The 16,475-nt window shown below is 43.0% G+C and overlaps 1 protein-coding gene across 1 annotated transcript in view; it reads left to right on the forward strand.

Annotated features, from left to right (window-relative positions):
- Window positions 1–6,408: 6,408 nt before the first annotated feature.
- HCRTR2 (hypocretin receptor 2) overlaps window positions 6,409–16,475 on the forward strand; it is a 34,843-nt gene continuing 24,776 nt past the window's right edge. The window contains exon 1 of the mRNA XM_027787850.2: window positions 6,409–6,896. Within this exon, the coding sequence (XP_027643651.2) occupies window positions 6,668–6,896 (229 nt within the window). The 5' untranslated portion in view covers window positions 6,409–6,667. The remainder of the gene's footprint in view (window positions 6,897–16,475) is intronic.

Here is a 16,475-nt window from a genome sequence, read left to right on the forward strand (position 1 = left end):
TGAGATGATTCATGTGGTAGTGAAGTCACAGAACACTATACTCAAGTGAAGTATAGTATATTGGGCAAACCAAATAAAATTCAAATAAGTGACAGCAAAAAAGATTGAATGAATAAGGTCTCATTTAAACAGGTCACCAAAAATGCACACCAAAACAAGATCATATGTATGAATACTTCTATGCAAAGGCTTGAAACCTGAAACAGAAGACAGATAACCTGGAATGCTAGTTTTAAGTGAGGATGTCAGCTGGCAGGCTTTCAAAAAGAAGGAAGATACGGAGTAGGATGTAGAAGTTATGCCTACATTATAGTGGACACTAGAACAGGCTCTAGCTCTCTTTCAGAAAGAGAGTTTTCCCTGGAAGAATTCAGGGGCTTGCAAAAGCTGGGTATTGCTCTAGCAGCCAGCACATGACGATGAGAAAGGAAGGAAAAGTGTTACAAGCAGACACATAATCCAGGTCATGCCTAGCTCTTCTCATACCAAGTAGTTCCTAAGTACAAATGATACAGGAATGAGTATACTGGTATCTGCCATTTTGAGAAAACAGTCCCAAGAGTTTTCCGAGACCAAGTGATACTCACAACAAGTACTAAAGGAGTTCAAACACTAAACTGTTAGCCTAATAACTAAAATATGTAACCTCCAGTTGAAAACAATGCAGGAGAAATGAAAGGTGTGAAATACGTAGTCTTAATTTTATAGGGTCTACAGAGGGTTTTGAAACACTGGACTGGTAAGTGCATTTTGTATACTTTGCAATTTGATGTAATAGAGGTCGTAGACATATAAATACACATAACAGAAAAGAATCATCATGTTTTTTGAACAAGGAAGGTACATATCGCATATCTATTACATTTCCCTCAAATTTTATGAAGTATACTTCTGTTTTGAAAATGTTTTCACTGTCAGGGTCTTTGAAATACTCATTGTGAGTATTTGTCATCTGGTAGGTCCTTTTGGGGTTAACAACAGGTTCAAGGGGACAAGAAAAAGAGTGGAAATAATTATTTATGAAAATGGAAAAAGTTGCTAGCAGAAATCTATCACTAGAACCAGAGAACTAAACTGGACTTGTGTTAGTCACCATATTTATGGATGATTTAGGAAAGCCCATGAATATAGAAGGTAAGAAAGTTTTCTGATGATGCTGAGTAACAAAAATAAAATGATTGCTGAAATGGAGATCCTTTCAAGAAGGACTTGACTGAGGGGAAGAGCTTCACAAGTGATATGGGAAAAGTGGAAATGGAAATACTCTATTTTTCACAGTATATGAGCAACAAACCAAACAAAATTGTCCAGCAACAGTTTTAAAGGTAGCAAAGGAGTAACACTGTAACAAATGGTGGAAATTATTGCTTCTAGTTACAGTGGAAGCAAGTTCAGGTGGGTTCAGAAAACAATTAAGCAAAATTGTTGGGGAAAATATTTAAAGACCTATTTACTAAGCAGACATAACATTCTGCCTCAGGAAGCCGCTAACTTGCAGATTGCTTAAAGATGGAAAGTTGAAGTTGTAATGATGGAAAATATCATTGCAAACTTGCCTTACCCTTATTTTCTCCTTTACATATCTATTCCTGGGCGCTGTTAGAGATGTAACACTGATTAGAGGGATCTTTGACCTCATGAAATATGACTTGTTTTTCTGAGGAATTAGAGAACGAAGTAAGAACCAGTCTGATGAAAGCAATGGGACAATACAGTACTTTTGGTCTGATCTTACGTCAGTAGGTCAGTGAACGGGAATACAGAAAATACAGGCCATAGCCTGTAATGCACATTGGTGTCATTTAACTTTCATAATACTGAAAGTGATATGTCACTTAAAACCATCTTTGTCACAGTTTTGCTTCCCATTCTGAAGCTGTCTTGTCTACTTGTACGAAGATACGAATGTACATTCTGCAGAATAGAGACTGATCCTTGCTGCATGCTGTAAAGGGTAGATCCAAAGCTCTAATTGCCATGAAAACCTTTACTATAAATACAATTTTTTGGCTAAATTAATTTGAAAGGCTTTTATTTCCTTTAAAAGAACCAAAATCTTTATTTAAAAAAAAACTTTGTGCCTCTTCCTTCTGATTCCTCAAAATACCTGATATGAAAGCATCCATCTTGCTTCAGATCGCACCAAAGATCCTATGCTGTTTCCAAATGGGTCAGGAGCAGATGCTAGGGAAATTAATTTGAATAGTTTATATTTGGAGTTACATCTTCTCTGGCTTCAGAGCTCTTGAGTGCAATATTGCATCCAAACTGCTTCATTTAAGAGCTTTGATGGACTTGTAATAAATTTGACTTGGCTTCCACAAGTTCCACTATTCACATAAACATGAAGTTAAGAAGAGCTTTTTCTTTTCTACTTATTTAAACTTGCTGAAATTGTCATTGGTTGTGCCTTGTCTTATAGAGAAAGAATAAACGGACACCCTTTTTTCAGCTTCTAGACCTCTTTGGGAAAGGTAGTTTGTAATTTGAAAATTTATTAGTTAATATATTAGTAAATAATTATGCACTGATTTTTATGGCTGTATAGATTTCCAAACCTGGCTTTTTCTATCAGTCTTCCTCTCTTGCTCTTAGCTTGTCTTCGCTTGCTCATTTACCATATTCCCTTCTTCACTATTTAGTTGAAGACAGTCCATCTGCTGCTCAGGAACTGCTTGGTGCTGCTGCTGGGGAAGCAGCACTTCCACCCTGAAATACCATTATAGGAGGAAAGATACCAGTAGGGCTTCACAGACAAAATCTGGAACATGACTGACCAGGATTACTCAAGTAACTAAGCAGTAAGGCTGGTGGTTTTCTGTTGAACTGTCATGTAGTGTATTCCATAAAAGAGAGGGAGGGGACAGAGGAAAGCTGTTAAATGAGAAGAGTGAAATGAAGATAGGGAGGAAGGACATATACAATCCATCTCTACTACCAATACGGCAGTCTATTTCTCCAGCAGCCGTGCTTATGTGGTTTGCTTCCCAAGAATGAAAGCACCTGTTCAGCAAAGGCTGAGCAGAAACCCTCTGGCTCAGCTGCCTCTTAACCCAGGTTTGCAAAAACTTTAAAATTCATTCTGCTTTGATAAAAGGCTCCTAATTTAATATGCTATTAGACTAGTATGGAACTAATCCTCTGAATCAAATAGATTTTAAAATGAAAGGGCTAGTCTCTAAGATATGAAAAAACGCTGCCTATCTGTGCAATAAATAAAAATGTAAGCCTGCAACAGAACTATTATTATTATGGAGGGGGGAAACGTGTTTGACAAAGCAATACACTTGAAAGCTGAAGTAGGGTTGGTTTGCTCTCTATGAATTTCAGGTCCTATGAGCTACCAGATGCAATAAAGCATAAAATTGTGTTTGATTTATATTCACATGGTCTAATATCATATAATAAGTGGCACTGAAAGCCACAAGGCATATCTTCTAGGGCTGACAATTTCATTTCAGTATCTTTGTATTAGTGAAGGAAAGTTACGGATTAGAAGAGATATCAATGTATGCGAACCTTTTAGCTAAATGAAGTATCAGATAGTGCTCTCCTGAGATGAGAAAGTTAATAGATATAACCTTGGATTTATGCTTGTTTTAAGTTCTAGGTAGCTGGTGTATTCCTTGTTTGCAGGAGTTTATAAAACCACATGTTAAACAGGTTTTGAACTAAAAAAAGTCAACAAAGTATGAATTGCATACTTCTGAGCATTTACTGTTCACTTGCATATGAAAGGAACAGATTTAAACTGTTGCACTAGTCTTGATGCAAATAGTATAATTAAAAGAGAAATCAGCACTAAAATTCATCAGGTGAATGTATTTTGCTAACGCACTTTCACAAATTAGAAAGCCAGAGGGGACTACCATAATCATCTAGTCTGACCTCTTGTATACTACAGGTCATGCAACTTTTCTGAATTAATTCCTGTTTCAGTTAGCACTAATCTTTTAAAAAGGCATTTGATCTTGATTTTAAAATGTACAGCTAAAATGGCTCAATTTGGAAAGCATTTCCTCAGTAGCAGAGTTTTGTACATGGTAAATATTTTCACTTTGTCATTTTCCACCTCATACTTTTATATACCTTAATCTGTTTTCACATGTATACTTATTTAAACCATCAAGGATCACATGAATCTTTCTGGCTACAGATCTGTGATGAGACTGTGTGTTTAGGTTATTACTCCTGATCTTTGGATCACCTGTCAGCTTCTTCAAGGTCATTGAATGATAAGTGAAACAGAACCAATGGTAGAAATCACAGGCGCAGTGATGATTCTTTGTCTGCCGTTTCATCCTGAGATGTGTTAGTTAGCCCGTTTTTAAGCTTTATAATGTGTGCCATAATGACTTTTTACTATCCTGCCTTCCTAATCAGAATGTGCTGTATCAATCAAAGCAAATGTCTTACAGTACTCTAGGAATACCAAATGTATGCAGTTTATTGATCTGCATAATCAGTTATTTGTCTTTATCAATCAAACTTGTAATCTTGTTGAAAAAATAATGAGCCCTAAGTTGTATTTTTTAATAAAACCATGTTGTTTCTTGGTATTTACAAGGGCATGTAGTGATAGGACAAGTGGTAATAGCTTTAAACTGAAAGCAGGTAGATTTAGATTAGCTATAAGGAAGAAATTCTTCCCTGTGACGGTGGTGAGACAGTAAATAAGGTTTCCCAGAGAAGTTGTGGACGCCCCATCCCCGCAAGGGTTCAAGGCCAGGTTGGATGGAGCTTTGAATCAACCTGGTCTGGTGGAAAGTGTCCCTGCCCATGGCAGAGGGGTTGGAACTAGATCTTTAAGGTTGCTTCCAACCCAAACCATTCTGATTCTATGATTTATATCTTTTTAATTAAATTCCTTACTATTAGTGAGGGAGGAAGGAAAAAGCACTATGTAAAAAAGACATTACCTGCTTCAGACTTTACGCTACTTGGAAGTTAATATTGGAATTATAGACCAGCATTTGAACATATGAAACAAACTGGAGCATGAGTGGTATTGTCTGTTATGGATCACCAAATGGTCATGCTCCAAATATTTTCACCACTAGCAAAGACCATGACAAACTCCTTAAATATGTCTCTCTTCGTGTGTACCAAGTAGCCCTGCATTCTCAGGGGAGTTTAAATCACTTCTCAAAACTCATACCTCAACTAATATAGCCTTAGATGTTTTCATTAGTTACATAGTGTCTAATCTTTATTTATGAAACTTGCAAAGTTTCTAATTTATTTAAGATAGGTGCTGATATCCAAGTGTATCTCACTCTAATGTATTTAGCCTGTGGAATAGGAAAGGGATTTTTTCTTTAATTTGCAAGGAACTAAAGCAAAGAGAGCATGTCTAGAGGAGTAAGTGCAGGCATGCCAGGTGTGGGTATGCTGTATTGGACTTTGAAGGCAGTAGAGAAGGGTGCACACCAGTAACAAACAAATCAGGAACCTAAAGTACTGTTTAGAGTTAAGCACTACTACAGTTTTAATAAATATCTGCCTCTCTATAATACTTGTTGAAAGTAGAGTCCCACAGTAATAGTTACTCCATTCCTATGGAGGTGCAGACCTTGCACTGAAATGCTTAACTGAGTGAGGTGTGCCATTTCAGAATGGAAGTGGTGCTTATATCAGACTCGATAAATTATTCAGCTAGGAAATGAACAGATAACCTGAATAAGGGGTGGGTTTTTTTTCAGTCAGGGCAGGACAAGTCCAGACTCACCCCTTCTCTTTTGGGAGCTGTACACTGAACAAAGTATGAAAATAATTCAAGAAGCAATGACCGGAAGCCAGGAATCCTATCACACTGTTTAACAAGCACTTCTGGGCTCTCTTGAGTTGCTTTCTGCCAGCTCAGCTCGATTCAGAATAGCTAAGGGGCAGCTGCTGTGCTGAGATCCCAAACTGGACGTTTGAACCCACCTCACTGCAGGCAGTTTGCACCCTAGACTCAAGCTGACGATGAGCTTTTCACGATCTTCAAATCCGGTGAAATCCCATGCTTGCCTGTTCAGCGGTCTTAGGGGTTATTCCCTCTGTTTTAGCCCCATACCCAGCCCAGCTTTCAAAGGGGCACGGAAAGGAGACAGCCTCGTTAGCCTCTGTTTTTTCATGGCTCCTTCCACCCGGTGCTTCGTTCCACAGCAGCCTTCCGCTGCCTTTAATCTACAAATACCTTTAATATATGTGGTATCTAACGTAGAAAGGTCTAAAGAGAAGTGTCTGTGCGAGAGAGGGTGGGAAACTGAAGGGAACCGGATTCGGAAGAGGGGTGGGCTAGCTGGGAGCAGGACTGGGGGAGAAGCACGGGGCTGGAGATCGGGGCGGGGGGAGGGAGGGGGTATGGATCCGAAGCGGACGTGACTTTTCCAGCGAGGGCAGGTGCAGCCCGGCATCCGAGGCACGCAACCCACCCTGGCCAGCTTTTTTCCCGGCCGGCCAGGGGAAAAAGGCTGCTCAGGGCGGGTTGGGGACGACGCGGAGCCCCAGCCTGTTCCCGCATTGGCTCCCGTAAGTTCCCGCGTCATTTTTCTCCCCACACCCCGCTTTTCGCGCTGGCAGCCACAAGCCTCGATGGACGGGCGGGAGAAAGCTCGGATGCTCTGAGAGGGTCTGGCTGTTGGGTGGGTTTTTTTCCCAGCCCCCGGACCAACCACCAGCGATGTCCGGGATTCAACCCGAGGATGGTTCCCCTCCGTGCAGGAACTGGACGACCGGGACGGAGCTAAACGAAACGCGGGAGGCTCTTTTAACCCCTTCCTCCGACTACGACGACGAAGAGTTCCTGCGGTACCTCTGGAAGGAGTATTTGCATCCCAAGGAGTACGAATGGGCGCTGATCGCCGGCTACATCGTCGTCTTCATCGTGGCGCTCATCGGGAACGTCCTGGGTGAGTCGCGCCCCCCAAACTTCCCGTTCCCCCTTGCCGAGGTGGGGTTTGCACGGATGGCGGCTGCAAACGGGGGGTGGGTTTCGCTTCTCCCGCTGGAACGGTGGGTGTCCCTAGCCGCGGGGGACAGTTAATACCGCGCGGGGCGCGGGAGGGGCCGTTGGGTACCGCTCCCCCTGCGCTGGCGAGGGGCTGCGGCGGCGGGCGCTCGCCGCTGGGTCGGGCCGGCGGAGCGGGGCCGGCGGAGCGCACCGGCGGCGGCCGGCGGCGGGGGGCCGGGCTCTGCCGGCGGCTCCCGTCCCTGTCCGCCAGGCCGGGGTGCTGAACGCGCCCCGCCGGCGCCTCCGCCTCCCAGCCCGCCCGGGGGGCTGCTGCCCGCTCTCGCAGCCCCAGCCCGCCCGGTGGAGCCCGGCGCCGCGCTGGGAGCAGCAACCGCGCGGCCCTTCCCGAGGGACGGAGATGGGGGCGCGGGCGGGGCGCGGGGGTAACGGACGCGGGACGGCGCCCTCCCCGCGCGGGGCACCGGCGGTCGCTCCCCGCAGCAGCCGGCGGCGCGGGGCAGGCGCGCGGTGCGTAGCTCGCGCCTCGGCGGCGTAACGGCCGCGCTGGCGAGGCGCGCGGGGCCGGGGCCGGGGCCGGGGCCGGGGCCGGGGCTGGGGCGGCGCCCTGCCGGCTCCCATTGAGGGAGCGAGGGGAGGCGGCGCCCGGGAGCCCGCCCCCGCCCCGCTCCCATTCATCCGTGAAAGAGGCGGCGGGCGGGGGTGGGGCTGCCTGGCGGGAGCGGCGGCGGGCGACCCTCGCGCGGCGAAGGGCCGAGGGCAGGGGCGGCGGTGTGCTGGAGCGGTTACTGCAGCAGGCGGGGGCGGTGTGCGGGAGCGACGAGCGGGGTCTGGCCGCCGGGAGCCCGCCCCGCCCCGGCCCGCCCTGCCTCTCTCCCTCCCGAGGGGAGCCGCTCCCCTTCGCCCCCCGCCGAGCGCGGCCCCGCGTCCCGGGGATCGCCTCCCCGCGGTGGGAGGAGGCGCCGGGGAGCGGAGCGCGGCGGCCCGGCCCGGCCCGGCCGCTGGCTGCGGGGTGGCCGCATACGCGTGTCCACGGGGACCGCGCCCGCGGCGGCCCCTGCTCCCTCCCTCGGCCGTGCCCTTCGCGTTCGCCGGCGGCCAGGTGAGCGGAGCAGGCGCTGGTCCTCGTCAGTTGTGCGTTTATGAATGAGCACGAAGGCGGTGTGACCGCCGGCAGCCGGTTGCGCCGCGAGAACCCCCTCGGCTGGAGCCACGGCCATTTGCATTCATTCCCATCAGTGGCGTTTTCATGAACGGCGCAGCGCGGCAGCGCGCCCGGCCCCGCCATACGGGTCTTTCATTCATGTTTTTCAGAAGCGCTTATGCGCGTCAGTGCTGTCATGTGCAAGCTCTCCAGCCTCCCCGAGGCAAGATGCAAATAAGACTGCAGCCAAAGGCAAAATTTTGCAAGGTTTTTTTTATTTTTTTTTTCTTTCAACGGACTGGTGATACTATTTTTTTATTTTTTTTTTTCTGGAATGGTGCGCTAACTGCCTGTAAACATCCAGTATGCATGTTGGCGAAACCAGTGAATTTTCAGCCAAAGAGATTATGTTAGAGCTATTCAGAAGCCTGAGCATGTTTGCTCGGTTGAGCAGCCAGGTTGACAGGCAGTGTAAAGATAATGGGAGCTCGGGCAAAGAGGCTGTACTTTAGGAAGAAAACTGTCCTTCGTTCTGATTTTGAGCGAAGACTGTTTTAGGAAAGCTACCTGTATTTGCCTCCACCCGTTCAATAAAAAAGCTGTCCTCTCGCTTTTAAAGATTCAAGGTCAAATCTTCAGCTATAGGAACTGTCACCCTGTTTACACTTCCCCCCCCCCCCCCCTCCCCCCAGAAGCCAGGACGAGAAAAGCTTTCCCCTCTGTGCACTTGCAAATAGAGCTTGTATCAGTGCTGATGTGGAGCTGTTCCTCCCTGACATTTGTGTACGTTATCTTTTTGCTTGGGATGGAAGGTGGCATTTTGCTGTCCACCCACCTTTCCTTTTATTGGGCTGCTTCTGCTCAAGCAGTTTGCTTTTTAAACTGTCTTTGTGCATTACAAGGACCTCACCCAGATCTGATGCTTCTGTGTAAGGGCAAATTGTTCGTGGGATCTGCCAGGTACAGGTGCTCGTTAGCTGAACACTGTCTCATCTTTATGCAGGAAAGCTCATACTGCACTGATGCAGGCTCACATGATTTTGAGGAGAGAAATGGATGTGGTCTAATGCTCTTTCCAAAGACATTTTTGTGAAACCTTGACTGCAAGTGAAAATCTGATACAGAACAGTGCACAGGTTGAAGTCTCTGAGAAGCTGATTTCTCCTGCTTGAAAAATGTATATTCAAGGTTAATCTGGGATTTAGTCATGCACCTTCTCGAAGCAGAGCAGAAGTGATTCTAAAGAGAGTTTAGTGGATAATAGTGCTTTATGGTACCATCCTTAATGATGGAGTGTGTTCCTCTGCTTACGTTTGACGAGTGCTGCTGGCCTCATGTGGCATGTGAAGTCAATGCTTTTGTTCTATTTTTTCCATGTCCTATTCAAATAGTAATTAAGTAATCAGGAAAGACCCTTCCCTTCCCTATATGGTACTGAAAATTATATTTCTACCTCTTCTTTTGATTTGTGCATTCACATGGGATTAAGAGACTCATTGTGTCCCAGCAATAACATCTGTACAAGTGGAAGGCACAGCACATCCCTCAGATATTAGTAATAGACTGAAGCATTCTGACAGTTAATTAACAACCAAGGGTAGAATCAGAAGCTTGAATTTGATTGACATCTACTGGGCTCTTGAGTGAGCTGCACAGCAGGAATTCTACTTATAGTAGCACATAACAAGGTCTGCATTGCTATTTAGCTTTCAGTTTAATTAGCAGAGTTGACACACACTGTCCGAGCTGCTGCACAAACCAGTCAAAATGAAAACCATTAGCAAGCCTCTGCATTTGAATGGAAGTTTCATTATTGCATTTGAGTGCTCCATGTCAATGACTCTCATGTGTGCCCACATTAGCTGGTCACTAGAGATGCCAGTGCAAGTCACTGAGAAGAAACAGGGTTTAAGACATTTTTAGGACATATTTACATGAACAATCAGAGAATCTGAAATCTGGGTGATAACATCAGTATGCTTTGTCAGGTTTTGTTCTGCACTCAAGTTGCTATTTATCACTAGAAGCAGTATAGGTGCTGAGTGTAAGGACTCTCTGTTTTGCACCACAAGATTTCTTTACCCCTGCAGAGCAACGAAACTCTTGCAACTTTGCACACCTAGTGCAAAACAGGGCTTCTTAATGGAGAATGTATGTTGACTGTGTTTGACTTTATCTGAAAACTTTGCATTGAGAACATTGATTGAAAATAGAAAACTAGATAAAGAAGGAAAGATATTTTTAGGATGTACAGAGGTATCTGGTTACTGACTTCATCATTCCACAGTAATCAGTTGCAGCAATTAATAACTGGCATAAGACCACAAGGGATTAATAAGTAATGTACAACTACATACATTTAACTCTATTTATACAGGTAAAGAATGGGAATAGTCCTCATTTAAGTTATTCATTTGCATGGGTCAGAACTTTCCTAATGAAATGGTTTCCTTCAGGAAACGTGTTCATCAAAATCAAAATGTACAGCAGAGATCATTTGGTTGGATCAAAGACTGAAGGCAGAACAAGCAGGCTTCTGCTGTCCCACCGCTGGGCTCCTGGGCCTCTTGGCATCCCTCCCCAGAGCTGGCAGGAGCTGAGATACTTAGAACACACAACCTGCCAGCACCCAGCTTGAAAGTCCTCAGCACTGCTGGCTTCCAAGGCTAAGAAACCATGCAGGACATCAGTGAGATATTTTAGAAACTTTCTTTACTCATGCAACTTGGTGACACTTGCTTTTCTTTCCAACTCAGAATGAAACCAAATTTAATTGATACAGAGTTACTCCTTTCAGGATAGCTCTACTATTTATTCTCTATTTTATAGTAACTGCTCGTCATGCTGAGATCTGTACAAAACCTAACTGTGGTCCTTTCCTCAAAGAGTTCAAAGCCTGACTCATAGAGCTCAACAGCATCATTTGATTTTTACTTATTGTAGTTTCATTTTTTTAGGGCTGGAAAATAAAAGGTTTGTGTATAGTTCTAACTCCAGAGTTCTGGTGAATGCCTATCAATAGGCAACTGTCTCAAATGCTGCTTTATTATCATTTTAAAGGTGCCTGGTGAATACTGAGGTCTAGCCGTAGATGCATGTGTTGGTAGAATCGGATGAGGAGTCATGTATTCTCTTAAATCATGCCATCATCATCATGAATCCTATCTGATTGCCATAGATGAGGCATGTTTCATTGAATCACATTTATATCCAGATTACTCGGGGAATCTGGCACTGAAAGGGCTTTAATGTTGTAATATCAGCATGAGAACCACCATTATCTGTTGGATGAATAATAACAAGAGTGGCTTTATCATTTTTAAAAAGATACCACATAGGAAATTAAACAATATTTATGAATTTCATCTACCTAAGATATAGAATGTATGAGCTCGATTTATATAAGAAATCAAGTATCAACTGAAGTACATTAGTGCTTCCATAATATGGAGATTACTGGCAAGAGTCACGCACATCCTTGTGAGAGACATAGAAAGCAGAAAAGCATTAAAACTGAAGCTGATTTGAAATTATGCCCTCTTCTTTCTACATTCTTATCTCCAGATGTGTAACTAGTTCCACTTTATATGCTTTCTGACCAGAGAGTCCAGAGAGGGGACAGCTCTACTTTCCTTTACCATTCCTTATGTCAAAAAGCAATTCTGCCCAGTGTAAATCGTGTGGTCCTGTTGAACCCAAATCTGAAAAAGGGCAATGCCCAAGACGGAAGGTGAGCTGCAAGAGAAGTTTGATGTCATGAATGCTAATACAAATTCTGTTGACTTCCATTTGAGTTCTTCTAAAAGAAAGGACAGTTGCATCTGCCTGGAGGCTGCCCTTATAGTTGAACAAAAAAGAGCATCCTTGGATAGTATTTTTTTCAGTCAGAGTAAAATAATCAGCAGTTTGGCTACTTGTATTCTAACATCATTCCAAAGGATAATAGTTCTGCTGTGAGCTCATTTGATGGTAAAGGAGGAGGACTGGAATCTGAACAAGTGGAAAAGTGCTTGGTCTGAGGGGTCAAAACCCATTAAAAAGTATTGAAAGAGAAAAAATATATTCCTTTCCATATGGAGTCTCATACTCTTGTTTAATTTGTAACTAGTTGTGATCGTGTTATTTTTCCTACTTCTGATACTACATGTGCATTTTGGAAACTAAGAATTTAGGACTCCTCTGCCATCCAGTTTTCTTCCTTTCTTCTGTTGATAGCACTGCTGATAAAATATCTCTCATCTGATCTATCATAAACTTTGACTTAAAGGCTGACTATTAGGCAGCTCCTGCAGAAGTACTGTCATCAGTTAGTCAGAATTCCCTTGCAATGCAGAATGTTATGGGGTGGGGGTGGGGGGCAAGGGAAAGCACACCAGTATGTATTTGATATATTATCTAGGAGCAAATAGCAAACTTTACTGTTGCTGGTTTTGGTTTTGTTTCATTTTACTTTCAAGATGTACTCCTAAACGTGAAACTTTTAAAGAAGTTATCCCATTTAATTTTATACATTATCAAAGCTGTTAGACTGATAGTTCTGAAGACCAGCTCTGCTATTTAGACCCAAAACAGGTGCATCCTTGATGGTGGCAGGATATACTGCCTAGTATTAATTTTGCATCATGAGTAGTATTTGGAAAGAATCATCTATCTATGGAAGAAGGAAAGTAACTCAGCAGAGCTATTCAGCAGCTGCACAACTCCAAGACCACTAAAAACAATAAAGCCCTGTCCACCAATAGCTGAGCAGAGACTAACACTTCTTTCCCTTAGGTCAGCGAAGTACTCTTCAGTCTTTGGGGTATTACCAAATAAAATGAAAGCTGTTGTCACTTCTTGCTTTAATTCACTATCTTTCCAAAAATTGGAAGGTTTTAGAATGCTTCTTTGTTTCTAAAGTGTTGTTTATTATCTGTGTTGCATGTTAAGTGAAACCTTTTTTTTTTTTTTTTCTTTTTGACATTAGCAGCTGATTTGCTTACTATACGTCTCACAAGTGGAATTTGTCAGAGAAGAGCTAGAATGGACTGTTCCCCAGGGGAAGGAGAGCCAGGAGCTGAGGGCAGCAGCAAGATTGACAAGGCATTGTACTCACCAACACAGTCCCACAGTCCCTGAGAGCATGGTAGGTCTGGTGATGTTTACCAGGGTTCAGTCACCTCCCAGCAATTGCCAGACAAGTCCATAGCGGTGAAGCAGGTCTGAGATTAAGTCAGAAAATCAAGTCAGTGAGTGAGGATTACAATCAGTATCAGCAAGGCATATGCATACTTGCAGCTTGGCCTTTGCTTGAGCTAAGTGTGAGAGCCTGAGCTTAAATGCAGCTCCCAGGCAGAGGTGACCCCAAAAAGAGGTGTCTCTCATCTTTCTCCAAAAGCTCTATTCCCAGCAGCCTGATTCCAGCTTACATGCTGCCCCATACCAGAGCTGGCCTCCAGTGCCAGCAGCTAGACCCTGGGCAGGGGACAGAAGCTGCAGAGCCTGGGGGCACACTCAGCCCTAAAGAACTGTGCTCTGTCTCCTGATTCTCAGCACAGTAAGACTGCAAGGATTTTAGCCAAATTTGGGGAATTTTATATCGGCAATGTAGATTCATTATATGGATTCAGAAGTTGTATGCTATGCAAGATATTTGCTATAGCATCTCACTAGCATAGTAAATTGTATTTTCTTTGTATAGCCTAAAGAAAAGGCATTCTTACATCTACATTAGAAACAGACATGGACATGGAAAGATTTTTCCTAATGTACCTTCATTTTACACTGACTGACAGATGCTTTTTGAAGCATATTGTTTCAAAGTTGCACAGCATTTCAGCTGTGAAACACACTTTGATTTTAATGAGTCACACAGGTTTAAATGGAGTCCTAGTGAAGTGTGAAATCTTTACTGTAGTGTCATGTGCAGTGTGACATCTGTATTTATGGTCCTTCCATCTCTAACATGACGTGTGTGTAAGGATTTTGTAGGGTTTTTTATAGAAAAAATAAGGATATTGAACATGATTATGAAATACCTGGTCATTCAGTATGGCCAGCTCTGCAGACATAACCGGGGTTGCCAGTTAATACCTGTAATGATTTGTGTGTGTGTCTGTGGTGGGACAATTTAAAACAAATCTGTCTGTGTTAGTCAGTACAGTTACCTCAAGAAAACTGTGTGATGCTACCTTTTACTTCCTCCAGAGCTGACCACACCAGGCATTTTGGGCAGTCTGTTTTTAAAGCATAGCTGATCATCTGGTAGTAACTCCTATTGCCGTTAGATTCTTAATTGCCTAAGATTACATCATGTGACAGAGTTAGTAAATTAATCTTATGCCAATTGGATGGTTGTGCTATTATTCCCGTTGTGATTTGTAGAAATAAGCTTCCAGCAAGCAGAATTTAGTTCTTGTATTCTTCTCTAGTGCCATAATAATAAGGCAGTACATAAAATGTAGAAGTGGGCTGGAGAACATGAATAACCCCCAACCCCCATCTCATATGTCCTTTTAAAAGCCTGAGTACAATACAGCACTTGGTAGCTAGAAAACATAACAGAAAATACATTGCTGAAAGCAAACTAGTTGCTATCTGGGTTTTTTTTTATGTAGACTCTCATTGTCATTTATGAGAGACAGTTCTCCATTAGGACATTTCAATGAATCTGGATATTCAACAAAATACTTTAAGATTTCATATGCTCAATATCATTCAGCTGTATTTCTTACAGTTTCAGTATTTTTCCTAGAGTTTTACTAGAAAAAAGTGAACCTACACATACATACTTTTTTATGTGTGCTACATAGGGAGCATGACCTAACTACCTGCTCCTTTTGTCATGCTTCTGTGATTTTCTTCAAATCTGTTGACATGCCTACTGTGTCCTGTTGATGAGGAGCTTATCACCTCACTGGCAGGCTATGTAATTTGTTTGTGTGTGCAGTGCAGAATATTGTCCATCTTTGCAGCTGTTGCATCGCTATTCAAGGACAATTCTTATCTGCTGGGCATTGTTACCAGCTGCAGGATTTTTTTCAGTATTTTCTTTATAATAAGCATTGTATTAAAAGTGTCTTTTCTTTCTGTCATTCTTTCTATTACTTTTTCAACATAAACCTGGTCTTACGTTGAACTCCATTTTTTTTTCAGATAAGATTAGTTTGTAAAAAATGAAGTAACAGGTAGGTCTACAGCTTAATAGTAAGAGATGGACAGCCTAGGAAGCAGATACCATCTTCCTATTGACAGAAGGGATCACTTTGTTTTAGACCTTTTGTTGTCGCTGCTGGATTCAAAAAACCCTAATTAAATTTCCTCTGCAATTTAGTTAAAGTGCTTCTCATGCCTTAATCAAGATCATCAATAAAGTTATTGAAAGACTTATGGAAAGCCTTCCTAAAACAAATAAGCTTACTCTTAGGCACTGAATTTTCAAACTCCTAAGTTAAAGCAGAAGAATCCTCAATTGGGAATCGTTCATAATGAAAGTAGTTTCAATGACAGCATTTTTCCTTCCAACAGTATGCATTGATTCAGTCTTTCCGCAGGGAGTCTAGCTCTCCAGGATCCCATTTGGTAGCCTATCTACTCAGCCTTTCTTTCAACAGGGTTGTGTATCTCACCACCCCACCACCCAGACCTTCATTTGCAGTAGGTAATGTCATCACCACAAAAGAACAAGGGGGGAAAATGTCATATGGAGAACCAATTAATTGCCAGGTGGAAACAATTTTTTTTGTGGGGGTAGGAGGTAGAGAATAAGTAATCTGTAACTCAAATCTGTTTAACACCTCTTTTTATCACTGATTGTAAGATATTGCAAAGGAGTAGAGAGCTCTTTAGAACCTTTCTGCCTCATGCGTTTGGAAATGTTGATGACCCGTGCTTATAGTCACTACATCTCTTCCAAATGACTGCTGGTTGGACATATTATGATATTTTAGTCCATCAAGTGTGATACCAAAGCAAAATAAAATCATTGAAGTTTAGTATGAAAAATGATAATTCTTTGTTTACATCCACCTGGGATTTATTGTTCACCAGAAATGAGATAAGAGGTAGAGTCATTCATTTATATAAATAAATCTCAGGTATTGCTGGTTATGGAAATGATGTTTCAATTTTGGCCAAGAAGTTACACTAGAAGATAACCCATTGAATACGAGATTGACAAGACTTCTGGAGTGTTAGGGAAATGATTTAGGGTTGACATATAGAAAACAAATTGCCAGCTGAACCAGCAGCCCACCAGCAGAAGGATTGCAGCACAATGTTTAATATGCTCAAGACAGCATAAATCTTCCAGGAGGCAGCCAGCTGCATTTTGTACCAGCTGGAGCCTTTGTATTGTTTTCCCATTCAGCTTGAGATACAATGAGCTATGCTAATTGA

The sequence above is a fragment of the Falco peregrinus genome, chromosome 7, assembly GCF_023634155.1.
Source record: "Falco peregrinus isolate bFalPer1 chromosome 7, bFalPer1.pri, whole genome shotgun sequence".
Lineage (NCBI taxonomy): Eukaryota > Metazoa > Chordata > Aves > Falconiformes > Falconidae > Falco > Falco peregrinus.